This window comes from Pipra filicauda, unplaced genomic scaffold, assembly GCF_003945595.2.
Source record: "Pipra filicauda isolate LSUMZ 115617 unplaced genomic scaffold, ASM394559v2 scaffold1035_size35273_pilon, whole genome shotgun sequence".
NCBI lineage: Eukaryota > Metazoa > Chordata > Aves > Passeriformes > Pipridae > Pipra > Pipra filicauda.
This window is the reverse complement of record NW_024103469.1, coordinates 8,178-35,274: the sequence shown is the minus strand read 5'-3', so window position 1 is coordinate 35,274 and position 27,097 is coordinate 8,178. Positions and strand designations below refer to the sequence as shown.

At 55.0% G+C, this 27,097-nt stretch overlaps 1 protein-coding gene and 2 long non-coding RNA genes across 4 annotated transcripts; all 3 read left to right on the top strand.

Moving 5' to 3' along the window:
- Window positions 1–800: 800 nt before the first annotated feature.
- Window positions 801–7,263, top strand: LOC120322661. Of its 2 annotated transcripts, XR_005562490.1 has the most exons (9): window positions 801–929; window positions 2,131–2,412; window positions 3,106–3,341; window positions 4,018–4,242; window positions 4,709–5,355; window positions 5,516–5,682; window positions 6,038–6,183; window positions 6,295–6,545; window positions 6,664–7,263. It is a non-coding gene; the product is annotated as an uncharacterized LOC120322661 (long non-coding RNA). The 2 variants fall into 2 exon arrangements; XR_005562489.1 differs by having other exon boundaries at window positions 4,709–5,682.
- A 139-nt stretch (window positions 7,264–7,402) lies between these two features.
- Window positions 7,403–8,188, top strand: LOC120322660. The gene is made up of 4 exons (XR_005562487.1): window positions 7,403–7,546; window positions 7,671–7,709; window positions 7,835–7,960; window positions 8,053–8,188. It is a non-coding gene; the product is annotated as an uncharacterized LOC120322660 (long non-coding RNA).
- A 15,869-nt stretch (window positions 8,189–24,057) lies between these two features.
- LOC120322657 (translation initiation factor IF-2-like) lies at window positions 24,058–26,548 on the top strand. The gene is made up of 6 exons (XM_039378536.1): window positions 24,058–24,657; window positions 24,776–24,796; window positions 25,520–25,555; window positions 25,674–25,709; window positions 25,950–26,015; window positions 26,408–26,548. Exons 1-5 carry the CDS (start codon window positions 24,127–24,129, stop codon window positions 25,986–25,988), a joined length of 663 nt encoding a protein of 220 aa, XP_039234470.1. The 5' UTR covers window positions 24,058–24,126; the 3' UTR covers window positions 25,989–26,015; window positions 26,408–26,548.
- Window positions 26,549–27,097: the final 549 nt, after the last annotated feature.

Here is a 27,097-nt window from a genome sequence, read left to right as displayed (position 1 = left end):
GGCTGGGGGATGAAGAGGGGCAGAGCAGCCCTGCCGAGAAGCCCTTGGGCTGGAGGAGAGGCCAGACATGAGCCGGCGATGTGCGCTCGCAGCCCAGAGAGCCAATTGTGTCCTGGGCTGCGTCCAAGGCAGCGTGGCCAGCGGGTGGAGGGAGGGCATTCTGCCTCTCTGCTCTGCCCTTGGGAGAGCCCAGCTGGAGGGTTGCATCCAGCTCTGGGCTCCTCAGCACAGCAAGGACCTCCAGCTGTTGGACTGAGTCCAGAGGAGGCCACCAAGGTGCTTGGAAAGATGGAGCACCTCTGCTAGGAGGAAAGGCTGGGACAATTGCAACCCTTCAGCCTGGAAAAGAGAAGGCTTTGGGGTGACCTAATTGTGGCCTTTTGGGGTGTGAAGGGAGCCTACAAGAAGGATGAAGAGAATGCATTTAAAAGAGCAGGTAGTGAGAGGACAAGGGGGAATAGCTTCAAACGGAAAGAGAATAGGTTTAGATTTGATCCTGGGAAGAAATTGGTTGCTGTGAGGGTGGTGAGGAACTGCAACCGGTTGCCCAGAGAAGCTGTGGATGCCCCTTGGCTGGAAGTGTTCAAGGCCGGGTTGGATGGGGTTGTGAACAAGCTGGTCTGGTGGAAGGTGTCCCTGCCCAGAGCAGGAGGCTTGGAACTGGATGATCTTTAATGTCCCTGCCAAGCCAAGCCATTCTAGGCTTGGATGCTGTCTGTGCTGTTTCTGTGAGACTGTGGGGGAAAGGCTGGTTCTTCCTGTGTTTCATGGTTTTCTTCACTGATTTGCTGTGCAGGCTGGAAAAGCTTCTGAGGACAGAGAGCAGGAAACTCCGGGTTAATGAAGAGAAAGGAAGTCAGTCCCAGCTGGAAGAAATGAAGAAGAGATATTCTGAAAAGGTCAAGGAAGTTGATAGATTCCAAAAAGAGGTGAGCTGTGCTCGGGGTGGGGCTCTTTGGTTGTGGTGTTCCTTCTTTTGAAAGCTGGGAGATGCTTTCCCTCTATTTCTTGTCATGTGGATGTTTTTATTCCCTTGGCTGCATTTTGGATGTGATGGGCTTTTCTTAATGCTCCTCCTGCTGTTCCAGTGGGAGATGACTCGAACTAATCCGGGGTAGTTCTCCTTCTGGGGAAAGATGCAAATGTTGAGGGCAAAGCAGTAGGTGTAAGGGCTGATGGAGGCCAGGCTGTCCTGCAGAGGAGGGGCAAGCCAGGAGTGGCAGCCAGCCTGGCAGGGTGCGTGAGCTCCCGGGCCAGGGAGCCGTCCCACAGGCCCTGAGCAAGAAGAGCAGAACAGGTCCCCTGAGAGTGAGCGGGGTCAGCCAAGAGTGCAGATCCCCCGGCTGGGCCTGAGGGATGGGCAGGTCTGCCGTCCTGGCAGGACATCACGTGCATGGGCTGAGAGCAGTGGGGCCCAGCTCAGGCCTGGCTGCAGCTGGAGGGAGGCTGTGACAGCGTCCTCTGGGTGTGCCAGATGAATTGCTGCCCTGGCAGAGAGGGGAGGAACAGCGCTGTCACTGGCAGGGCACCATCAGCCCCTGAGCCCTGTCTCAGGCACGAGCTGAGCAGGAGGCCCTTGAGGTTTGGCTTTTCTCCACAGTGTTGTTGCTGCCCAGGGCCCAAGGAGGACAGGGGCCTCCCAGGGGAAAATCTGTCCCTTCTTGCTCACGGGGAGCTGTTTCAGCCCATCCTGTGGCGGGGAGCCAGAAGGGCTGTTCCCAGCAGTGCTTTTGAGGCTGCTGTGCCTGTGCAGCAGTGGCACAGAACCTCTCATCCCTTCTCCGCTCGTCACTCGGATCCGTTGCTAAAGCGGCGTCTGTCAGAGTCACGCTTGGGTTTGAAGGCATCCCTGTAGAATGGCTTCCTGCCTTTGCAGTCATTCCTTTGGAGTCCAGAAGCTTGGAGCATTTTTGCATGAGGAACTCCAAAAGGCTGGGAAGCTGAGGAATCCTGTGGCAAATGATGGGAAAGCTGTTCTTGCTGGAAAAGAAAAGCCTGGTTGCACTTTGTGTCTAGTCCTGAGCCAGCAGATGATGAATAAAGTCTCCCTGGGCACCCCCTTTTGAGGTTTTCCAGGAATTCACTGCCTTTACACCACGCTGAGTTCCTTTTTTTATTTTCTGTCTGCAGGTTGCTGAACTTTCCCAGCAGTTGGACAGGGAACGTGAACAGTGCACGCAGCTGGAGGCCAAAAATCAGGCTTTGCAAGAAGAGCTGTCTGCCCTGCGTGGGGAGTGCGAGAACCTGGCCATGGACAAATGCCAGCTGCAAGAAGAGCTGGCAAAACTCCACCATCATTTGGAGACCAACGTGGTGGATCGCAGCCAACTCGAACAGTGCAAAAGAGAGGTGGAAGAACAAGCAGACCAGGAAATAAGACAAAAACTCCAAGAAGTCAATGAGTTTTTGCAAGTAAGTGAATTTCTCCCCAGTGTCCACAGGTGCTACGTAAACTTCTCTTGTGGCCATGGTGTTTGGTCTTTTTCTTTTGCTCCTGTGTTCTGTGGGTTAGCTTCTGTCTTTGCTGAAGGCAGTGGCAGAAGGCAATCTGGTTGGGCAGGAGTGCTGTCATGGGTGTGGAATGTGCCGGCAGGTCCCTGAATGCAAAGGCTGCCCAAGGCAGATTCCCACTTTGCAGTGCTTGGGGGGATCTCTGTGCGCTGCTCTGCTTCTCACTGCTCATCCTTGAATGGGTTTGGCAACTTGCAGCTGTCATGGCCAGACCTACAGGTGCTGCTTTGTCCTTGTAGGGGTGAAAGTGCTCAGAAAAGGAGGCACTGAAATTCCAGGGATGGGAGGGAGGGGGTGGAGGTGGGAGGTGCTCTTCTTGTCTTTGAAGAATCCTTTTGGACATGCCCTGTCCTACAGACCCAGTGTCTCTTCATTAGGAGCTTTGAAGCAGAGTGCTCATTTGGGCTTCTTTCCCACTGCAAAGAATTGTTTGCCCTGGCAGCTCCTGGGTTCTGCCTTGGTTGCTGCTGGGAGTGAGGAGGCAGAGCCGCCTCTCTGAGTCAGGCTGGGCCCTTGAAAGTGGGTGTGTGCAATTTTGTGCTGGGCAGAGCTCTCTTTTTCTTGTGGTGGTTGAAGGTGCACTGTCTCCTTCAGGCACAGGCAGCCCACCAGGACACCTTAGAAGAAATCAGAAGCAGTCATGTGGACTCACTGAAAAAACAGTTAGAAGACAGAATTAGAGATCTGGAACGTGCACTGGGAAGGACAAAAAGCAACCAAGCAGAAAGACCTTTTCAAAAGGAATCCACCCAGGCAGAAGTGGACAAGTACAAAGAGCTGTATCTGGTGGAAGCCCAAAGAAGAAAAAGCCTCACCAAGAAACTGGAAAGGTAAGTCCCTGCTTTTTTGGACTGGTAAGAACAGACTCCTTTTTCCTCCTGCATTTTCCTTGGAAATCCCTTTTCTGCATCTGACCAGCATCAGGTGTGAAAGCAGAACGTGGCATCTTTGTGGGGAAAGTTCCTTCAGACCCTTCCCTTCCTCAGACCTGTCTTCCTTTCTCTTTAGAGTTCCAGCAGTAACCCCACAGCAGCACCACTCTGGCATTATTGGTGTCTTTTCAAGTTGAGGTTGTTTTAGCAGGCAGTCTTTTTGCCAGTCTCTCCTCTCCTCATCCCGTGGGTGACAGAAAAGATGAATCTTGTGCCCTTTCCTGTTTGAATAAGGAGAGGCCTCTGGGAGAAGAGAGTTGGATTCTGTGAATCCAAAATAAGGCGGCTCTTTCTTGGCTTCTGTTTTGGCAGCGGGTCTGAGGGTTGAGCTTTCCTTGAGAAGGCCAGGGTAGCCCAGAGTTCTTCTGGAGGTGCCACTGGCTGCTCCTTGCACTTGGTGTGATTTCTTAGAAACAGGCCCTGTGAACAAGCTCAGATCAAAGGATGTGCTGGTTTTGGACGCTCTTCACGCCCTTGGCTTTTAGAAGTCGAGTAGTAGCCAAGGCTGTGGAGGGGAACTTTGCGAAAGCCTTCCTGCCAAAGATGACTCTGTGTGTGCTTGTGAATGTTTCAGAGCTACTGAGAGACTTGCAGTGGCGAACACCAAGCTCTTTTTGGAGCGCCACAGAAGCAGATCTGTGGTCACAAGCAGCGCTGTCAGCGGAGTTCTGGCTGCAAGTCCACTTCTGGATTCACCTGGCCTGGGACATGTTGGCCTCAGTTTGGGACTGAGCAGAAGTCTGGCTCTCAGAACACCACCCAGACACCTGTGGTAAAGCCCAAGACTTCTGCTCATCAGGTTGGTACAGATTTTCCAGAGTGGTCAAAGGCCCAAAAAGGTTGAAATGGAAGCAATGAGCTGTGGAACTCCATTCTTTTCCAAGAGAAACTGTGGGCAAGAGCTCTGTGGCACAGGAACCTCCCACCTAAGTTCTACCCTAAATTTACACGTAGTAATCTTCTGTAGTCTGTGGGGTTTGGCAGGAAGCCAACTCCAACCGGCTACAGATGGTTTTGGTGTCAGAAGTGGGATTGTTTTGGTTCCTTTGGTTTTGTTGTGGGAACATTGTCTGGGAAAGCTGCCAAGAGCAGGTTTGTTTTGTAAACATCCCCCATTGTTTTGGGACACTCCTGGGAGAGCTGCCAAGAAGGATTTTGTTTATCTAAACATAGCTTTGTTTAGGAAGAAGGAGAAAGAAAAATAATAACAATGGCCTTTTTACTAATTTTTTTCCTGATTCTTGCTGGTTTTGTGCCTGTCCTAGGACATCCTGTAAGGGACCGTTCAGATGGATGGAACAAATTGCTTCCTTTCCTTAATTTCGACACCCACGGCCTAGTAGCCAGTTTCCTTAATGGTGGCCTTCAAGGTTTGGTAGCAAAGACTCCAAGATCAGCTCTAACCCATCCCTACATTGCTCAGCGACAATGATCCTAGTGGTGAGGGCAGCGAAAATGCTACTTAAAATTGGAGAGGTGGTGCTGCATTGGTCCCCTTGTTGTACGAAAGGAATCGCTGGAGCTTTGGGGACAAGAAGTGCCAACGGCCACGACAACTGTACACAGGCAACAGTATCGGAGGAACCGAGATGCTGTGACCCCCATCCATCCATCCAGTACATCCATGACATCATTGTGGGGGGGACACAGCAGAAGAAGTTTTCGAGAAAGGACAGAAGATCATCCAGATTCTCCTCGAGGCTGGTTTTGCCATCAAGAAGAGTAAGGTCAAGGGCCCTGCCCAAGAGATCCAGTTCCTAGGGCTGAAATGGCAAATGGACGACACCAGATACCAACAGACGTCCTCCACAAGATTGTAGCAATGGCTCCACCCACAAACAAGAAAGAAACCCAAGCTTTTCTGGGAGCCATTGGCTTCTGGAGGATGCACATCCCAGAGTACAGCCAGATGGTGAGCCCTCTTTACTTTGTGACCCGTAAAAAGAACAATTTCCAGTGGGGTCCTGAACAACAACAAGCTTTCAGGCAGATCAAGCAAGAGATTGCACATGCCGTGGCTCTTGGAGCTGTCAGGACAGGACCAGAGGTAAAGAATGTGCTCTACTCTGCAGCTGGAGATAAAGGTCCCTCCTGGAGCCTCTGGCCAAAGGTGCCTGGTGAGACGTGAGGGCGACCACTGGGTTTCTGGAGCCGAAGCTACAGAGGTTCTGAGGCCAATTCCACCCCTGTGGAGAAGGAAATCTTAGCAGCCTATGAAGGCATACGAGCAGCTGCAGAGGTAATTGGTCCCAAAGCACAGCTCTTCCTGGCCCCCCAGATGGGACCCCAGCATGCAAAGTGTAACTGGATAAGGGAAAAAGGGGGTAGGGTTTATCCATTTTAGGGAAAGGGTGGCCAAAAAAGGAAATACTGCAATGCAGCAAACTTTGGCCAATCGGGGAGCGGGGTCTAAGGATACAGACATCAAGGGGATTTTTCATCAAACAATTTCAGGGGACAAACAAGGGAAAAACTACAGTAAATGTTTAGACACAACCGTAAAACTGGAAAGGCTTTGGGTCTGAACTTCTTGACAACTTCATCCAGGGCTTTCATCCTCTGGAGGGTCACACATTTCTTGTTGTCTTCTCCAGCTTTCAGATTCAGCAATGTCCTCACTCCTGACAGACCAGGGTCCCCTTTCCAGAGTAATGGAGGAGCACCGTGATTTTTTAATCCAAAATTCCCGGATTGGAATGAAATGCTCTGGAAAGGCTCTGGAAATCATTCGGGGTTCACAGTGAGTCTCTGGTTTCCCATCCCCTGCTTCAGATGTGAAAACATGTTCCTTGCAGTCGGAATGTAAACTCATCAGCTCCATTAAACTTGAGCACTATATCCCATCATCCAGATCATCAAGGAAGATGTTCACCAGGAATTGCTGATCACTGGCCTCCAGCTGGATGTTGCACTCCTGATCACCACCCCAGCCAGCAGATTTCAACCAGCCTGCTGTCTGCTCATCCAGCCCATACTTCATGGGCTTCTCTGTGAGGGAGCCCTGTCTGTGTGCACTAGTACACACATTCATTTGGATTTTAAAAAATCAAACAGAAGTGATTGTTTTAACAGCACAATTATTTTTCAAAGGGAAATAGAAGGGTAAGAGTTTTTAATTTTAATGATCATGTTTTACATGATGCTAATTGACCTCTAGTAGAAATGAGAGAGCACCTTAAGAGACAAATCTACATTCTCTATTTATGCCTCTGAATTACAGGTATGGCTTTGATGGAACGAGTGCCTTCAAGCTCCATTGGCAGGCACTGTTTGAAAACTATTTGGGTGATTTTTGATAAGAAATGAAAGATACAACGACAGGAAGCCATTCAGCAATCCCTGACAAGGGAGGTCCACTGTCAATTGCTGGGAGGGCCCCCACCTGTTTCTTTTAATGGTGCTCCCAAATCCCACCCCTTGGGCCTCCCATCCCATCCTTTTTGGTCCCCTCAGGCATCTCCTCCCCAGCATCTGCTCTGTGTCCTACCCAGGGTCCCCAAATATCCTCCCATTAATCATTCCCAAAGCTTTTCTTTCCATCCTTCCCCTCAGACCTTTGCCTTTCACCCAGGCCACTGCCCTGGTACCTCCCAAGACCATTCCTTGCCTCCCTCTCCACTCCCAACCATCTCCCATTGCCCTTGTTTTTGTCCTCCTCCATCATCCTCCTCCTGTCCCCACCAAGCCTCTCCCTTGCAGTCCCCATGTCCCTACACCTGAATTCCTTTCCCCTCCCCTGCATCCCACACAGGGCCCCTTCAACACCCCAATCCCAGTCCCGTGGGCTCCCCAGTTCCCCCCAGTTCAGCATCTTTGGGTCCCCCCCACTCCCCCCCCCTCCCTGCAGGCCCTGAATTCCCCTGGCTCTCCTTGTCTCCATCCCCACCCTGGGCCCTGCAGGCACAGGGGTTGGAGGTGAAACTGGGGGCAGTGGGAGCAGGGGGAGCAGAAGGGATTTTCCCCCTCAGACGGGGGCAGCCCTGGGCTGGGGGGGCTGGGGACCCCCGTGTCCCTCCCCCAGCCCCACAGGGGCCAATCCTGCTTAAACCTTTGCTCTCCTTGCCCAGGCACTCTTGGCAGGAACCCAAAATGATCTGCGGGAGGTGAGTGGGCCGGGGGGACTGGAGGGCATCCAGTCTGGGAACTGGGGGACACTTTGGTCCCCCCATCCCTCGCTGGCACCGGGGACATCCCAGTGACCAGCCAGGGCTCCTGGGCTCTCTCCAGGTGGATTTAGTGGACGTTGGGATCCTGAAGATGGCTCAGGTGGGTACCAGGAGTTCTGCCTGAGTCGGGTCCTCCCCTCACATGGCCATGACACTTCTGACCATCCCAGTCTGCCCCAGTATACCCCAGTGCACCTTCCCCAAGGATCCCATTTCTTCCCCCAGGCTCCCAATACATCCCACTGCACCCAGTGTGTCTCTGAGCCTGTCTTTGTCCCCAGCCCCCTGTGTTGGAGAAGGTGGTGGGTCCTGTTGGTGAGAAAGGCGTGGCTGCATCCCTGGATGGCTGAGGTGAGCAGTGCCTGCAGGGAGAGGGGTCAGGACAAGGCCCCTCTCATGTTGCAGTGGACTTTGGGGGTGACTTTTGGGGCTCTGTCTTTCAGGACTGGTGGTGACACCCGTGCCCTGTCCCCCTCCAGTGGCATGAGGAGATGATCATCCCTGGAAGAACCTCCTGATTTCCCTCAGAGCCCAGGGGCATTTCCCCTGAATGATCAATAAATCCCTTCAGCAAAGCTACTCTGCTTGATCTTGTGTGTGTGTTCCCATCTCCATGGGTGTGTTCCCATCTCCACGTGTGTGTTCCCATCTCCACGTGTGTGTTCCCATCTCCATGTGTGTGTTCCCATCTCCATGTGTGTGTTCCCATCTCCATGGGTGTGTTCCCATCTCTCTGTGTGTGTTCCCATCTCTCTGTGTGTGTTCCCAACTCCATGGGTGTGTTCCCATCTCCATGGGTGTGTTCCCATCTCCATGGGTGTGTTTCCATCTCCATGGGTGTGTTCCCATCTCCGTGCCTGCATTCCCATGTCCCTGTCCCCTCCTTCTCCAGCCCCTGCACACCCAGTGCCTCTCTGGCCGCTCCCCTGCCATGAGCAGAGAGGCTCAGGGGGCTCCTGGGGGTCTCTGCACACGAGATCCCCTTCACCCCCTCGATGTGCATCCTGAGCAGTGCAGGTTGGGGCATCGTGGAATGTCCCTGCTGGGGGCTGGGACAGGCAGGGGGCACACAGGGCAGCCCCTGGAGCACCTGGATCAACCCTGTGCTCTGGGAGGGATGGGAAAGGGGATCAAAGGAGCCAGCGGGTGTCAAATGCTCCCAGATCTCAAGGGCCAGGCTCGGGGCTGAAGGGATGGAGAGCAGCCCTGCATCCAAGGCCATGGGGATAGTGGGGGATGAAAAGCAGGATGGGAGCCAGCAATGGGAGCTCACAGCCCACAACCCCCCCGTGTCCTGGGCTCATCCCACAGCGTGGGCAGCAGGGGAGGGGGGTTCTGCCCCTCTGCTCCGCTCAGCTGAGACCCCTCCTGCAGTGCTGCCTCCAGCTCTGGGGCTGCCTCAGGGTGTGGTTTTCTGTTGAGGAGGAAAAGGCAGGACTGAGTCAGGTCAGACTCTATTGGCAAAATGTGTCTCTCTTTTTAGGAAGACGTCTCTGCATCCCCCTCCCCTGAGCTCTGGGTTTTGCTGGCTGATGGGGGCTTTGAGAGCAGGGACCCTGTGACAGGCTCCCGAGGAATCCTCCTTGCTGTGAGAGGCAGCTCGGAACACGGGGTGATCCGAGATTAAATGTGCCTGTGACACATCAAAGCGTTTCCAGCCCTGCTGTTCACAGTTTGCCCAACTGCAGAGCAGAGCTGAGGGGATTTGCTGTAGTTTTGTTACAGTTTCACTTGGCACATTTAGAGTGAATTTGGATGGCTGAAATCCCTGACATTTCTGATGTTCTCCAAGTGAAATCTCGTGGGTCCTGGGAGGCAAAGGGATGGTCTCAGTGCAGAGAGAAGAACTACGCTGGCCATCACTCCTGTTCTCAGCCGCCCCTCGCTGGCAGCTTGGAGCTGAGGGAGGATCACACTAAGGAGCTCCTTTAAAAAGAGACAGGGCCTTTCTGGGAGCAGAGGAATCTGGGCTCAAAGGGCAGATTGACAGTCTCCTTGTCTTTTCTCAGGGTGCCTGATTAGGATCTCCTCTTTCTTCTCCCAGACTGCTGCACAGAGGGATCATTGCAGCTGCCCAGAGCATTTCTATGGCTCTACCACCGAGGTGTCCTCTCCATGGGGATCCCAGACAGCACAGAGATACTATGGCAGAGCTGTGCCCTTCTGGAGGACACCCTGCAGGACACCCGGGGAAGCAGCTGAATGTCCTGAAGTTGCCTGGAGGGCACTTGGGCATTTTGCTCCCACAGACACATCCCCACAGCAGCACCCAAAGGGTTTGTGTCTGGACAGGAACCTGCCACCCCAAAGCCCCTGCACTGCCTGAGAAAAGCCAATGGTGAGAAGAAGAACAGCCCAGCCAACAGGGGATGGCAGGGAAATGCCACAATGCGGCTGCCAAGGGAGGAGGGACACACAGAGAGAGATGGAAATGGGGGCCTTGTCCTTGCCTGGGCTCTGCTGCTGCAGGGCAATGCACAGCCCAGGGGCCATGGCCTGAGGGCACAGGCTCTGCTTAGGCTGGGAAAGGAGCCCAGGGAGGAGCTGCTCAGGGAAGGGGTCTGTGCCACAGGGACAGCAGGGAGGGGCCCACATCCCCCTGCCCAGCACTTGTGGCAGCAGCTCCCTGTCCCTGCCTACCTGTCTCTGGGTGAGGAGCTGTTCCTGCCAGCAGCCCCTGCCTGTGCCCAGCTCAGCTCCCTGCCAGTGCTGCCAGAGCCATGCCCAGCCCAGTGCCCAGGGGCAGCTCTGCCTGGGCAGGGGCTGCAGAGCAGATCCCAGACCCCTGCGGTGGCTGGGAAGGGGGAGGTGTTCTGGGGGGATGTGCTTCCTGAGAAGGGCCCCTGGAAATGGCAGGAGGTGTGAGGAGCCCTGTGAGGAGCCCTGAGCCTGCAGCTGAAGGGCCCTGCCCTGCCCTGCCCTGCCCTGAGGGGTCACTCCTTCCACCCACACCTTCTCCCCCAGCCCCGTGGCAGCTCCTTGGCCGGGCTGAGAGCTGCCCCTGGCAGGCAGCAGAGTCCCTGCCCCAGCACACAGAGCCCTGGGGGCAGGACCCTGCTCTGCCCCACAGCCCTGGGCACCCCTGGCTGCACCCCCACCTTCCCACCCCACAGCCAGCCCTGGCCCAGGGAACCTTCTTGCCCTGGGCCTCTGAGGGGGCAGCAGCAAGTCCTGCTCTGCAGCAGCTTCTCCTGCTGCACCCCAGCAAATCCAGCAGAGCCATCCTGGCAGCTCCTGCCACTGCTGGCATTTGGCAGCTGGGAGAGGCACTTGCAGGAACTCCCCTGCACTGCTCTGCAGCAAGAGCCTGATCATGGCAAAGGGCTGGGAAGGTTCCTCCCCCGAGCAGCTCTGCCCTGTCCTCCCACCCCAGGATCCCTTGAACCTCCTTCTCACTTCTCCTGCTCTGCTCTGCCATGTGGCCACTTCCTCTGCACTGCAGCAACTGTGAGTCCTTCTGGAAGATCCTAGAAGCTGTGGGATGTGGCAGCTTTAGGAGATCCCTCCAGGAAGGGAAGTTGAACTTTCCTGCAGCCAGAGAAATACTCATTCAAATCCCGTGAAGGTTTCTCCCACAGTGAGAGCTCAGTCACCTCCCAGCCCTCTGGATCCCTTTCCCCACCCACGACGTGGGGGAGCCCAGTTCTAGTTCCTTCTCCATCTGAAGAACCATTCCGACGTCTTGAGGGACGGGGAAAGGGGACTCCAGCGACAGGGTTTTTCAGGCCCCGAGCCTGGAGGGGAGAGGTGCCCCCCCCTCCCCCCACACACGTGGTCCCATGGCAGGCACAGAGACAGCACACCTGCGTGGAGAGGAGGCAAGAGAGAGTTTATTGTTGGGGATGTTACATTTATAGGGTTTAGGAGGATTCACAGAGTAACCAATTAGAAGTCTCAAGGGGCTTACAGGAACACCCAATCACAGGATGGGGTTAACAAGGTCCAATGGGAAACACCTCAGGACACCTTTCCCAGGACATTCCTGCATGGGAGATAACCTGTCCTGGGGGGGCTGGGAAGAAGAAACACCTGTTTGCAAAGAGACCACAAAAGGCCATTTTAAGACATGTTTAAACAAGTTTCTCATCAGATTTAGTGCTACACAGCCCAGGCTGCCTCTCATCTCTCTGCCTTCTCTCCTGTGCCCTGGGTGCTGCAGGCAGTGCCCTCAGCCCTGCTGGGCTGTGCAGAGGAGCTGCTCCTGGGCAGAGCTTGCCAGGAGCTCCCTGTGTGCCAGGAGCCCGGCCCAGCTCAGCAGCACAGCAACAGCCCCAGGCAGCACTTCTGCCCTTCAGGGATCCCTCCAAGTGTCCCTGGGGCTCCAGGGGACCCTGCTGGCACACAGCTGAAGGAAATAATGATGTTCCTTCTCTCAGCTGGGCACAGACACTTCTTTCAGCAGGGTCATTTCTCCAAACAGACACTGAGTTGAGTTCAAGAGTCCCCTTTTCATGTCCCATCATTAGACAGGAAACCCAGACAGTGCCCAGGAGGGATCTCCTTCACCCCCACTGAGGGAAGGGACTCAGCTGAGTCAACAGAGGTGTCTCCTTGTGGCTCTGCAGACCTGGGGCCAGAAGGACACTCAGCTCCCTCCACAGCCCCCATGGGGTGGGATTCCTCCCGCCCCAGTTCAGGGGGCCCAAAACAGGCACCTGCAGGTGACTCCTGTTGGGGCAGATGACACTGCAGAGATAAGAAATTATCTTAGCCAGAAACCATGGGATTGAAACACAGACAAGGAAAGCTTCTTTACATATACCACCTGATATTTTTATACTATCTTTTAATTAAGCAGACTTGCTGTGTCCACGAAAATCCTTTTACCACCTTGTTTACCACATCTCCTGTTGTAATTGTGATAAAGAAATAGCTGTTTATCTGTTTGAAGAAAAATATCTCCCTGCACTTCCTGGACCCTCAACCTCAAATATAAATACAATGTATGTCCCCCCTTCCCTGAACCCTATATATAGCTAGAGTTGTGTCAATTCAACTTTGTACCCACAAAGTGGATCATGCAATTATTTAAACCGTCTTAGACTCCTTGTCCCATCTCCCGTGGGAATGAATGAAGACCAAAGCCAGGAGTCACCTGCTGGGACACAAAGCCCTGGTCACTTCTGAGGGGCCAGAGGTGACCGAGATTCCTGCTGGGAACTGCAGGCTGCAATGGAGCAGTTCCTAGGCACAGGGCAGCAGCTGTGGGATCTTCTTGGAGGCTGCTGGGACATTGCTTTGGCCAACTTCAGTGGCAGAAGGGGCCCACATGTAGGACAGGGGAACCTGTCACTGTTCCTCCTGTCCAGGGCAGCCCACAGAGGTGCTCAGCTGAGCAAATGCAGGGAGGGAGGTCTCTCTCCTGTTCTTTATCAGGGTATTTTCTACACATCCTTAGAGTACAATGGCAGTTGTCTCATGGACATCCCTTCATTGCTGAACAAAATTCAGGGCAGCTGAACCTGAATTTAGTACCCAAAGAGGGGCCTGTAGTGCCAGGGGAGGTGCCAGGGCTCTGCAGCACAAGTGCAGCAGCTGCCATGGACAGCACAGGGCCTGTGCAGGGACCCCGTCCCCATTCCCAGCAGTTGTGGGACAGGCACCACCCAGGGCTCCTCAGACACATTGGGGGCCTTTGGGGCAGGGAGTGAATCCCAGCCCTGCAGGGACATAAGGTCTGGCCCTTCTCTATCCAGCTGGTGCTGGGCAGTTCCTGAATACAAAGCACATCCCAGCAGGGTCTCCAATCCTGTGCATTCCCTTTTTGTGTGGTTTAACCCCAGTGAGCAGCCAAGTGCCACAGAACTGCTCCCTCAGTCCCCCGACCTCCCCCTGCACTGACAGGGGGAGGAGAATCAAGAAAAGGCAAAACCCGTGGGTTGAGATAAGAAAAATGTAATAACTGAAACAAAGTATGAAAATAACAGTAAGTGTAGTAGCTGTAATAATAACTGTATTGAAAAGGGAGACAAAAGAAAGAGAGAGAGGAATAAAACCCCAGAGGAACAAGTGATGCTCAACATGATTGCTCACACACAGTGCCTAGTGCCCCACACCCCAAGCAGTGATCTGCCCCTCCTGCACAACCTCTCCTCATGTATCCACTGGGAATGATGTTCTGTGGTGTGGAATATCCCTTTGGAATGTCCAGGTCGGCTGTCCTGGCCCTGCTCCCTCCCAGCTTCTTGTGCACCCGGCAGAGCACGGGAAGCTGGAAAGTCCTTGATTAGGGTAAGCACAACCAAACCATCAGTGTGTGATCAACATTGTTCTCTCACGGAATCCAAACCAAAGCCCTGCTCCAGGTACTAGGAAGAAAATGAACTCTCTACTTAGGAAGAAAATTAACTCTATCTCAGAATTAATCTGTAGTTAATCTATAGGAAGATTAACTCTATCTCCTAGGAAGAACAGCCAAGGCAAGGCTGGTGTCCACCCCTTATTCCACACCATTTACACCATGTCAGATCCCACACTTTCCAACACATTCCACCATTACATTTCCTATCATTTGATATAAACCCACCGATCTCATTGCTTAGTCTATGAAAGTCTGTTGAGTTCATTTAGTCCAGGATTTTAGGCTCCATCTGCCAAAATACTCTTTCAGGGCAGGAAAAATGCTGTCTACTGTGGGATTGTTGCCTGTTGCAGCCAGTTCTTGTTCCATCACCGCTGTGCTTGTCTGGTCTCCTCCAAGCTCATTGTTCATTTCTCTCAGTGATTTTCACTGTAATACCCCTGACACGGCAAAGAGTGGCCACAGCAGTGAGAATGCAGTGTTAGAGAGTTACCACCGTAATACACCTGAATTCCTTGGCTGTTCTCACCCAAAATCCAGTCCCTTCGAGGCACACACTGGGTTTCCCATCTTTCCCTCCTTCCCCACCAAGCGCATCCGTGTCCTTGAGACACGTGAATCCCACGGGTGCACTTCCCTTTGCCTGAAGCAGGAATAACCCAGACTGTGTTCCCAGCATGTTTTTAATGTGCACTACAGGAACTTTATCCCTTTCCATGGCACGTGAAAACTTGGATTGGACAGGGCCAGCCCGATTGGCACATCCCCCAGTGCTGAGTGACCAGGTGGCCTTTGCTAAATGTGCATCCCAATGTTGGCAGGTCCCAGCACCCACTGCATCATTCCATCTTTCCCAAGGCTGGTGCATGGCAGGTGTGGTGGTTTTAGCAGCATCAGAAAATTAAAATTCACATAAGTCACTCCCTTTCCCACGGTCCTTCTGGTGAGGGAGGGACAAAAAATGAGAGACTCTGGGTGGAGATAACAATTCACTAAAAGCACAGAGCAATGGAATAAGACACGCACAGTCACAACAGCAATATCAGCAGCAAAAGTATCCAGAAAGAGAAGGTGTTTCACTCCCAAAAGGGGTCACCATGGGGCACACAGACAAGATGTTGGGTGCTCCCCAAGTGACGTGTCCGTGCGGTGCCCCCGGACAAAGGCAATGTGGTGGGGGAGCTCCCAAGGGTAACGTGTCCAACCCCTCAGCCCGACAACAAGGAGAACCAAGGACAAGCCAAGCCCCGGGAGCTGGGTCGTCCCGGCCGTGTGGCACAGCCGCTCCCTGGGCTCAGTCCCGCGCTGGCTCCTCTCTTCTCCTCCCAACCCGAGGGCTGAGGGGGCTGAGGCTGCCCCCCAACCGCCCCGTCCTGCTCAGGGCTTTGGTTCAGCACCACGGCCCGTCGTGGTTTCCCCTTTCAGCACCAAAGGTCCATCGTCCCGATCTGGGGAAAACATGAGGGGGAGCAGCGGGACAGAGGACAGGGAGCACAGGAGTGATGCTGACAGTCCCTGCCCTGCAGAGAGCGGGGCAGGATGGAGCAGTTGTGGTGCAGAGCCCCGGCTTTTCCTGCTGGAAGCACAGCCCTAGGGATGGCACGGATGGTACAGGATAAATAACTTGGTGACACCCACAAAGCGCTAAACTGCCCCCTCTGCTCCCTAACCAGGACACCGTGGTGACTGACCATGGGAATGGGAATGTCTGATGGTTGCCATGGTAACTGACCGCAGCAACGGGAATGTCTGAGGGTTGCTATGGTAACCGACTGTACCAGTGGGAAGCATGATGGTAGCCATGGTAACTGACCGTAGCAATGGGAATGTGTGATGGTTGCTGTCCTAGTTAGCACAGCTGAGAGCAGTTCATCATGGTATGGGTGTAACCCAAAACTGTGTATTCTATAGCCTTCCATGCCATTTCCCAGAAACTGTTGTCAATAGACTATTCACACCCTCTGCCCATAAGAGCCTGACTCCTCAGGCTATAAACTAGGTGTTAAGAGGCCTGTGAGATAGGAGGATGCTCTTACCTTTTATGGAACTCCCTGAGGGAAGTACTGACCATTCCTGCCTGAACTAGAGAATATATAAACCTGGAGTTTCAGAACTTTTCAACCACTCGTGGGATCCAGAGGAAGACTGCAGCTCATCGCTCTCAACCTCAGCTGGACTGCAATCACCGCTTCTGACCAGACTGCAACAGCTCTCCCACCAGCAGGTTTTTTCCCCTCTCCCTTTACTTTGGACTCAAGGGGGGCCCAAGGAACACCACTTTGTTCATGCCCCCAAGGTACTGGGTTATACATTTGGGTTTTGTGGGTTAAGACCAATTGTTTGTTTGTATGATTGTACTTACTGTATTATTTTAATAAATTGTTATTCTGATTTTATAATCTCTCCTTTGAGTTGGGTTCATTACCCCTGCTGGTTAACTCTTAAACCAGCACAGTTGCCATGGTAACCAACCATAGGAATGGGAATGTCTGATGGTTGCCATGGAACTGCCCATAGCAGTGGGAAGTGTGATAGTTGCCATGGTAACAACTGTAGTGACGTGACTGTCTGATGTTTGCCATGGTAACTGACCGTAGCAATGGGACTGTCTGATGGTTGCCATGGTAACTGACCGTAGCAATGGGACTGTATGATGGTTGCCATGGTAATCAACTGTAGCAATTGGCATGTGTTATGGTTGCTATGGTAACTGACAGTACCAGTGGGAGTGTTTGATGGGTGCCATGGTAAATGACCATAGCAATGGGTATGTATGATGGTTGCCCTGGTAACCAACCAACACAATGGGGATGTATGATGGTTGCCATGGTAACCAACCGTAGCAATGGGAATGCATGATAGTTGCCATGGTAACCAAGAGTAGCAATAAAAATTCAAGATGGTTCCATGGAAACTGACTGTAGTAAGGGAATGACTGATGGTTGCCATGGTAACTGACTGTAGTATGGGAATGTCTGATAGTTGCCATGGTAACTGACCATAGCGATGGGAATGTATGATGGTTGCCATGGTAGCTGACTGTGGCAAAGAAGAATGTGTGATGGTTTGCATGGTAACTGACGGTAACAATGGGAATGTATGGTGGTTGCCATGGTAACTGACTGTAGCAATGGGAATGTATGATGGTTGCCATGGTAACTGACCGTAGCAATGGGAGTGGATGATGATTTGCCATGGTAACCGACTGTAGCAGTTGGAAGTGGAATAGTTGCCATGGTAACGGACTGTAGCAATGGAATGTGTGATGGTTGCCATCGCAACTGACCGTAGCAGTGGAAAGTATGATGGTTGCCATGGTAACCGACCCTAGCAATCTCTCCTAGTTGCAAGAACCGGGACCAGTTTATCACTGGGTGGCTACAACCAAAACTGTGTATTCTACACCCTCTGTGGCATTTCTGATGGACTCTTAACAATGGATCCGTTGCAGCAGCTGCCCAGGGACCACCTGACACCTCAGCCGACCAGCTGGCTGGGAAAGAACTGTGCAAGGAGTGTTCCTTTGTCTTCACACCCAGGACTCAGCTGGGATAACTCCCCTCGGGGAGGCATTAGCACCTTCACCCCCAGCCTGAGGGGTCATCTCTGCCAATGGGCCGCCTTGGACTGGCAGAACAGGCAGCTGCAACACCCAGACCATCACACGCTCCAAAAATACCCTGGGACTCACAGAGTTAAATCGTCCATTGGGAAACTCCCCGCCCTGGGGGAGGTGCTGCACATCCCCACCTGAACCTGAGCACATTTACTCTTGGGCTCTGGGCACTTCTGCTACCACTCGTGGGATGGAGAGGAGGACCAGAACTCCAACAGGACTGGGATTGACACTCTCCACAGGACTGCCATCATTACCTCAACACAACTGCCACCATCATCTGCACCAACAGCTTTCCCTTGTCCTTTGCACCCTGGGGGACTCAGCACTGTTCTGTTCTTGTCCCAGGCTGCTGGCTTATACAGCTATTTCTGGGGGTTAAAACCAGTTTTCTCTGTATCATTGTATTTATTGTAATCTTCTCAGTAAATTGTAAGTCTGACTTGTAATCCCTTGGGTGGGTTCATTTCTCCCTCCGGTTTACTTTTAACCCAGCACACGATGGGAACGTACGATGGTTGCCATGGTAACTGACCCTGGCAAGGGGGCTCAGTGCCGTTGCCCACGGCTTCCACTTCTGCAAATTGGCTTCATTCACCTTCTCCTTCAGCAGCCTCAGCCACTCGTCGTGGGGGCCCCACACAGCAGCTTCCCAGCTCCGTGAGGTTCTGCAGCAGCCCAGGGTTCCTTTGGCCCCACAAGGTCCTGCAGTGTCCCGATGGCCCCTCGATTCCGTGAGGCCCCACAGTGTCCCAGGGTCTCCCTGCTTCCATGAGTTTCCCCAGTGTCCCAGGTTTCCTTTGATTCCACGAGACCCAGAGGTGAAGCAGTGGCCCCTTCATTCCACGAGGTTTTGCAGTGTCCCCATGGCTCCTTTCTGCCCTCAGGTTCTGCACAGTCTCAGGTTCCTCTGTTTTCAGGAGTTTCTGCAGTGTCCCGATGTCCTAGTTAGGACAGCTGAGACCAGTTCATCACTGGATGGGTGTAACCCAAAACTGTGTATTCTATAGCCTTCCATGCCATTTCCCAGGAACTGTTATCAATAGAGCATTTACACCATCTGCACATAGAGCCTGACTCCTCAGGCTATAAACTAGGCATTAAGAGGCCTGCAAGATAGGAATATGTTCCTGTCCTCACACCCTTTTATGGAATACCCCGCTCTGAGGGAAGGACTGAGCATTCCTGCCTGAACTGGAGAATATATAAACTTGGAGTTTTGGAACCTTTTTTACCACTCGTGGGATCCAGAGGAAGACTGCAGCTCACCGCTCTCAACCAGCCTGAGACCACCACCCTCAGCTGGACTGCAATCACCACTCTTGACCAGACTGCACCAGCACTCTCACCAACAGGTTTTCCCCTCACCTTTTCCTTTGGACTCAGGGGGCCCAAAGAACACCACTCTGTTCATGCCCCAAGGTGCTGGGTTATATATTTGGGTTTTGTGGGTTAAAATCAATTGTTTGTCTGTATAATTGTACTTATTGTATTATTTTATTAAATTGTTATTCTGATTTATAATCTCTCTTTTGAGTTGAGTTCATTTCCTATTTATTCTTGCTTTGGTTTTCTCCTTCTTTCATATGCTCTAGTTTTATGGAAGAAATTTGCTTGAACCATGCATCACCACAAAATTCCAACGTTTTACCTCAGGGACTATCTGGAGGAATATAAGAGTTGTCACCCTTTTTGCCACATCCCCTATCTGGATTTTTGCCCCTCTTGGGCACTGAACTTTTGTCCCCCTTAGGCATTTTCCTTTTGCTTCCCCCCAGTTCCCACATTTACTCACTGGTGAGATTCCTCAGTCTTTCCCTGTGGACTCCTTTCCAGATTATGACATTTCCTTACCCTTTCTTCCCCTCTTGCCTGTCTCTGGACAGTCTCAGGAACCCGATGAACTGTCCCATTCTGGCCACAAATGAAGGGAGTTGATCACCAAACTTCAAAGCAGGGGCTTCCCTATCCCTTGCAGCTGCTGGGTTCTCTTGTTCCTCAGCAAACTATACAGATGCTTCAAACTGGGGGTCAAAGGCTGGTTTAAAATGGGGTCAAAGGCTGCATAAACAGTAACTTTCTACTCTACTGCTACACCAATTAGGACTGTAGCACAAGTTTTGCAAGAACAGTCCTATTATTACTTATACCAGGCAGGGAGTTTCCAGCACAGGATGAATTGTCTTTGTTAGTCTCTTCTTTACCTTGTGGTTACTTCACATGTCCTTGGAGGGCTCTAAATTCTGGATTCCACGTGTCCAGATTTTAGTTCCCCCAGGATTTCTTCATTGAAGCTTCTCATGGTTAGTTTGGCAAAACTTAAAGTTTCAGTGGTCTAATGATCAACTCTGACAGTAACTGTCTGTGAAAACAAGCTTGGCACCAAGCTGACTAAAGTGGGAAATTTCTTGAACGAGGTGTTTGTTCCCTCTTGAGCCTCCTTTTGCTACGAGGGGATTTCTCTGATGGTTCCCTGTTGGCTTCCATTATCCCAGGAGTCCCTGGCTCACCTCTGTGAGACATCAGCTGTGCTCCAGTGTGGCTGTTCCATCTCAGAGTCACCTCAGAGGGGCCCTCACGGGTACCTTGTCCCTCTAAGTTTTTCATGTTATCCCACAGATTTCCCGGAACAAGCCTGATCTTGTGCCCCTCCCCCATCATGTCCCGTTTAGAGCCCTGGGACACTGTGGAACCTCATGGAACCAAGGGGCCACTGTGACACCACAGGACTTCATGGAACCCAAGAGACCCTGGGACACTGTGGGGGCTCATGGAACCCAAGGGACCCTGGGACACTGTGGGGGCTCATGGAACCCAAGGGACCCTGGGACACTGTGGGGGCTCATGGAACCAAAGGGACCCTGGGACAATGTCAGGAGCCTCGTGGTGCCCAGGGCTGAGGAATCCCATGGGTGCAGGTGGCTCAGGGAGCAGCTGCAGTTGGAGCTGTGGGATGAGCTCTGGGTGAGGGGCCTCAGACCAAAGGCCGTGAGCTGCTGACCCTGGAGTAGCCAAGGGAGAGGACACTTGGAGACAGGGCAGGAGCCCAGGACTCAGCAGGAAGAGCAGTTTGTGTGCTTGGAGTGTGAGGGGATAAAAACTCATAGAGGTTTTTGTTGGGGGTCCCTCCTTGAGGCACCAGCTCAGGCTGTTTCTGTGTTTCTTCACAAGAAATAAATTGTTTTATTGTTTCTAAGACATGAGACTCTGCCACGGGAAACCTGGGGTGGAAGCAGTGAGGAAACCTGGTCTGACTGTGAGAGTGGGGGTGTGAGGAGTCACAGGGGACCTGTCGGGTCACTGGAGCTGCTGCTGCTGGGAAGGGGCCTGAGTGTCAGCAGTGCCAGTCTGGGTTGGTGGGAGAGTGACTGCCAGGGAGTCTTGGGAATGGTGAGCCTGGGAAGTTGCCTTAAGAGTGTGAGGGGGATCTCGTGTGCAGAGACCCCCAGGAGCCCCCTGAGCCGCTCTGCTCATGGCAAGGATGCAGAGAAGGCAGAGTTACTGAACACCTTTGCACTGACAAGACCAACCCTCAGGGATCTCTGGCCCGGGAGACCAGGCTATAGGAATGTTGGAAGGAAGACCTTGCCTTGCTAAGGAAGATTGGGTCAGAGAACACCTCCAAAAACTCTACCCCAAGTCTGTGGGACACTTGATGACCTCCTGTCACCAAGGGGACCCTGTGACACAGTGGGACCTCGTGGTTATCAGTCTCTTCCAAAAGTTGTGTGCAAATATAGAGAGACAAAACAGGGGAGCCTGAGTGTGTTGATCCAAACTATTCCCATCTCACCTGAAGATGTCCCTGCTAACAGAGGTCCTGGTGTTCCCTCTGCTCTCTGGGCACTTGCATCCTTTGAGAGCTGCCCATCACTCTGGTAGCCAAGAGCACAGGGTGGGGGATCCCCTGGAGGGGGAGCAGAGACATCTTTCCAAGGTCACCTTGCTCAGAGCCCCATCCAACCTGGCCTTGAATGTTTGCAGGGATGGGGCATCCACCACCTCCCTGCAAATGTGTTCCTGTGTTTCAGCTTTCTCACTATGAAATATTTCTTCTTTATCTCTGGTCTGAACTTACACTTTTTTAGTTTAACTTCCTCACCCCCTGTCCTATTGTGACAGGCCCGACTGAACCCTTTGCCCACATGTCTCTAAAAAGCTGCCTTGAAGTACTGGAAGGCCCCAGGGAGGTCTCCCCACAGGCTTTTCTTCTGCAGGCTGAAGAGCCCCCACTCTCTCAGCCTGTCTCCATGCGAGAGGTGCTGCAGCCCTGGGATCCCCTTGGTGGCCTCCTCTGGAAGTGCCCCAAAAGGTGCGTGTCTTTGCTGTGCTGAGGAGCCCATGGAGCTGCAGGAGATGGCAGGGGAATCCCCCCAAGCCATTGCCATTGCGGGCGGGTGCGTTGCAGAGAGCCAGAGGAGCCCAGAGCTGGAGGCAGTACTGCAGGAGGGGTCTCAGCTGAGCGGAGCAGAGGGGCAGAACCCCCCTACCCTGCTGCCCACGCTGTGGGATGAGCCCAGGACACGGGGGGGTTGTGGGCTGTGAGCTCCCATTGCTGGCTCCCATCCTGCTTTTCATCCCCCACTATCCCCATGGCCTTGGATGCAGGGCTGCTCTCCATCCCTTCAGCCCCGAGCCTGGTCCTTGAGATCTGGGGGCATTTGACACCCACTGGCTCCTTTGATCCCCTTTTCCATCCCTCCCAGATCCCAGGGAAGGACTGAGGGACCTTGGCTGATTGTCCCTGACCCTCCCCTGCCCCGACACCAAGCTGTGCTCCTTGGGGACGGTGCTTGGACAGCCCCAGTCAGACCCTGTTTCCCGCTGTGCCCCCAAACTGTGCCAGCAGTGCCAGGGCCTGTCCCTGCCTGTGATCTCAGCATGGACACGCAGCAGGACTGTGACCAAGCTGCCAGAGCACTCAGGCCTTGCACCCACAGAGGTGCAATGACTCTTTCTTGAGCAGCTTCACCTCCCCTGGGCCCCTCCTCAGTCAACGTTCCTCAATTATCCAACAAACGAGGCACGAAGCAGAAAGGGGCAAAAGGAAAATCTTCCAGGTCACTGCCGGCTCCTGGGGAAAATGCAAGGCAAATAGTCAAGTCATTCAGCTGAGATGTTTTCCCAGCTGCCCCACAATGGTCTCTTGTGTGTGGTCAGGGGCCCGTAAGGATGGAAGGTGTTGCGGAACTGTGGCCAAAGGTGAGTGGAGAATTGAGGCTGTGGCAGGTGGCGGGAGCCCCCGCTCAGTGGCTGTCCTTGATCTGTGCCCACGGGGGTCCCAGCCCAGAGGGGCCTGTGAGGCGGGTGGGGAGGGAGGGAGAGTGGGGGGGAAGGTGCCATCCTGCTGAGGGCCAGCGCTGGGCCCAGGGCAGGGCAGGGCCATCCCTGGGGACAGGGGCACTGGGGCAGCTGTGTGCCAGGGCCAGCCCAGTGTGGAGCCAGAGCCCTGCTGGGCTGCCAGTGCCTGGCCCCCCCTGCCTGGGCCAGCTGAGCAGAGCGGGGCCCGGCTGATGCGGGAGGACACGGTGTGCCCAGCTGGGACAGGGGCAGGGCCAGCAAAGGGCATCTGCCCCTCTGGGCTCTGCTCGGGGAGGCCGTGGCTGGGCCTGCACCACTTGGGGGCTGCAGTGCCCGCAAATGGGCTGGAGCCGGGCACTGCCACCACCCCAGCACTTCCCTGGGCCCCGCCCTTGTGTGCCAGGGCCAGCATTGCCCAGTGCTCCCCAGTGCCTGCCCAGACTGGAGAGCCCAGTCACCCGCCTGTGCCCATTGCCCGTCAGCCTCTTTATCTCCCAGCTCCCTGTTTCCCTGATCCCGGGCTCCTGGTGCCCCAAGAAGGGGGGCAGTGCCAGCCCTGCGTTCAGCCAAGGGGCTGAAGTGGGAACAGGGACAATTGTGCTCAGACATGCCGGGTTTGGGGCTGGGCTGAGCTCTGGGGTGTCCCAGAGGGAAAGTTCTGGGAAGGGATGGGCAGGAGCACATGAGTGGATCAGGCTTTGGGGGCCGTTGGAGGATGGATTGTGTTGTGTGGGATTGTCCCCACAGGGTATGCAGCTGCTTTCAGCTCCCTGCCCACCCCCTTGGCACCCCCAGGGGCCTGGGCCCTTCCAGGGGCAGCTGCCCCGTGCAGGAAGCTGGAGGGATGCCGGGGAAGGTGGCTGGATGGGTGCCACAGGCGGGATGGACTCTGTGCCAGGGCTGGGCTTGTGGCCAGGGCTGGGGGCTGTGCCCAGCCGGGCTTTGCCCCGGGGGCTCTCGGGGAGGGGGCAGGGAGGGGTCCCGGCAGGGATAAATGTGCTCCTGCCCTTGTGCAGCCTCAGCCAGCGCTGCCCAGGCCCAGAGGAAGATGAAGGTCGCTGTGCTCAGCGTGGCCCTGCTCTTCACCATCCTGATGAGCCCCCCGGCAGATGCCAAGGTGAGGCCCCCATGCCACGGCCATGGGCTCAGGGATGGGCCCCTTCCCAATCCAGGGGCTCCCCCAGAACTCCCCAGCACTCCCAGCCCCGGGCCAGGCCACTTTCTTCCGGCCACAATTCCCTCTCTCCTTCCCCTTCCCACAATTCAACTCCTGCTGCTGCAGCTCCGCTTCCTCACGGGATGCTTGCACCCGGCTCCGTCCTGGCACAGTCCCAACGCTTCCTGCTCTTTCTGACCCCAAATCCCACCTTTTTGGGCCTCCCCATCCCATCCTCTTGGTCCCCTGGGGTATCTCCCCACCATCTCCTTTCTTTCCCAGCCAAGGCAAAGGCCCAACCCAAACTGGGTGGAACTGGGCCAAGCCCCACTGGAGTCCAAGGAGGACAAACAGGCCCAAGCTCCACCCTGGGCTCAAGTGGGACAAGGCCTGGCCAGGCTGAACTGGCACCAACTGGGAAATGCCCTGCCATGGCCCCTTCCCAGGGCCTTTCCTCCAGGCTTTGCCCTCAATGCCTTGCCTTTCCCCCTGCACTGGTGTCCCCAACTTGCCTTGGAGCCGCAATCCCAAAGAGCCCCGCTCAGCCCGGGGGGCAGCCGGGGCTGGAGGGGGTGGGGACACCCGTGTCCCCCCAGCCCCACAAGGCCAACCCCAACCAAGCCTTTGCTCTCCTCCTGCAGCCCATTCAGGCCGGCGGCGTCCAATGTGGGGAGGTAAGTCTGGGAGTTGGGGAGCACCCAGTGTGGGAAGTGGGGGCACTTTGGGCCCCCCATCCCTTCCTGGCACTGGGGACACCCCAGTGACCAGTCACGTCTCCTTGTCTCTCTACAGGCAGGCGGGATCGGCGGCCCGGTGGGTACCAGGGCTTGTGCTGGGCCCAGACCCTCCCCTCTGGTGGCCACCACCCTCCAGGCCATCCCAGTGCTCCCCAGTCCACCCCAGTGTACACCGGGGAGGCCCTTCCTCAGGGCCCCCACTCTATTCCCACACACCCCAGTCCACCCCACCACACACACACAGGGCATCATTCCCACACCATTTCTTCCCCTCTTTCTCCTCTAATCCTTCCCCTTTCCCATTGCCCATTATACTCATGTCCAGAAATCCCCTTCCTTGACCCCTCAGTCCCAAAGACCCTCCCAGTCCCTTTCACTTTTCTCCCCTTCCCCATTTCTCCTGCCACACCCCTGCCCTGCTTCATTCCCTGTGTCCCCTCCACTGCAGTCCCTTCCTCCTCACCCTCATCCCCCACAGTCCCATCCCTTCCACACCCCAATGCCCATCCTGTGGGATCCCCAGTTCCCCCCACTTCACCTCTTTGGGTCTCCTCCTCCTCCCCCCCACCCTCCTGCAGGCCCTGAATTCCCCTGGCTCTCCTTGTCTCCATCCCCACCCTGGGCCCTGCAGGAACAGGGATCCTGGGGGAAACTGGGTGCAGTGGGGCTGGGGGAGCAGAAGGGATTTTCCCCCTCAGACCAGGGGCCAACCATGGGCTGGGGGGTCTGGGGACACCCGTGTGTCTCCCCCAGCCCCACAGGGGCCAATCCTGCCTAAACCTTTGCTCTCCTTCCCCAGCCAATCTCGGGACAAGGAGGAGGTGGATGTGTTGGGGTAAGTCCTGGAGCTGGGATGTCCCCAGTGTGGGAAATGGGGAGAAATGTAGTCCCCTCATCCCTCCTGGGCCTTGGAACACCCCAGTGACCAGTGACACCTCACACTCTCTCTCCAGGGAGGCATGGATGTCCATCGAGTGAAGAGGTCTGAGGTGGGTACCCCGAGTTCTGCTGGGCCCAGACCCTCCCCTCTCATGGCCATGACCCTCCCTGGCATCCCAGTGTGTCCCAGTCCACCCTAGTGTGCCCCAGTCCAGCCCAGTGTGTCCCAGTTCACCCCAGTGTGCCCCAGTCCAGCCCAGTGTGCCCCAGTCCAGCCCAGTGTGTCCCAGTCCAGTCCAGCTTGTCCCAGAACCAGCCCAGTGTGTCTCTAACCCTGCCTTTGTCCCCAGCCCCCCGTGGCTGACCAGGTGGAGCTGATGCGCCAGTGACGCTCGGCTGCCTCTCTGCATGTCCAGGTGAGAAATATGGGAGGCTCCTCAGCCCCCCAAAGGAGCCTGGCAGGGCCCTGGGGGGTCCCTGAGCCCTCTGCAGTGGGCAGAGCTTGGGGACAGCAGAGGGACACGCAGGGGGCTGTCCCTGCTCCGTGTCCTGGGGCAGCTGGACAGAGCTGCCCCCAAGCCTTGCCTTGCACTGGGGGCTCTGCAGACCCCCAGGCTCACCGGGAGGGCAGGGAGGGGCTCGGGGAGGTGTCAGAGCATCCCGGGCTCAGGGGCTCTGGGGCCACATGGATCTCAGCATCCAATTCCCTTCTCCTGCCCCAGCTCCCTGCAGACAGACAGGGTGGGGACAAGGCCCCTCCCATGTCCCTGTGGACACCGGGGGTGACGTTTGGGGCTCTGTCTTTCAGGACTGGAAGTGGTGGTGACACCCGTGTCCTGGCCCCCTCCAGCGGCATGAGGAGATGATCATCCCTGGAGGACCCCCCTGATCCCCTGGGTGCCCTGGCAATTTCCCTGCAAGAATCAATAAACCCCTGCAGCAAAACAAATGCTCTGTGTCTGTCTGGGTGGGTGTGTTCCCACATCCACGGGTGCCTTCCCGTGTCCATGTGTGTTCCCACATCCCCTGGGGCACCCGGTGGTTTGGGGGTACAGTGGGAAACAGGGTCTGACTGGGGCTGTCCAAGCACCGTCCCCAAGGAGCACAGCTTGGTGTCGGGGCAGGGGAGGGTCAGGGACAATCAGCCAAGGCCCCTCAGTCCTTCCCTGGGCTCTGGGAGGGATGGGAAAGGGGATCAAAGGAGCCAGCAGGTGTCAAATGCCCCCAGATCTCAAGGGCCAGGCTCGGGGCTGAAGGGATGGAGAGCAGCCCTGCATCCAAGGCCATGGGGATAGTGGGGGATGAAAAGCAGGATGGGAGCCAGCAATGGGAGCTCACAGCCCACAACCCCCCCGTGTCCTGGGCTCATCCCACAGCGTGGGCAGCAGGGGAGGGGGGTTCTGCCCCTCTGCTCCGCTCAGCTGAGACCCCCCTGCAGTGCTGCCTCCAGCTCTGGGCTCCTCTGGCTCTCTGCAACGCACCTGCCCGCAATGGCAAT

Bases quoted from the DNA above. Each gene is read 5' to 3' on its own strand.
- LOC120322657 (XM_039378536.1), top strand. From the start codon at position 24,127: ATGCTTGCACCCGGCTCCGTCCTGGCACAGTCCCAACGCTTCCTGCTC. The intron at 25,556-25,673 runs GTAAGTCCTGGA...CTCTCTCTCCAG, and splicing joins GAGGAGGTGGATGTGTTGGG to GGAGGCATGGATGTCCATCG. The intron at 25,710-25,949 runs GTGGGTACCCCG...CTTTGTCCCCAG, and splicing joins ATCGAGTGAAGAGGTCTGAG to CCCCCCGTGGCTGACCAGGT.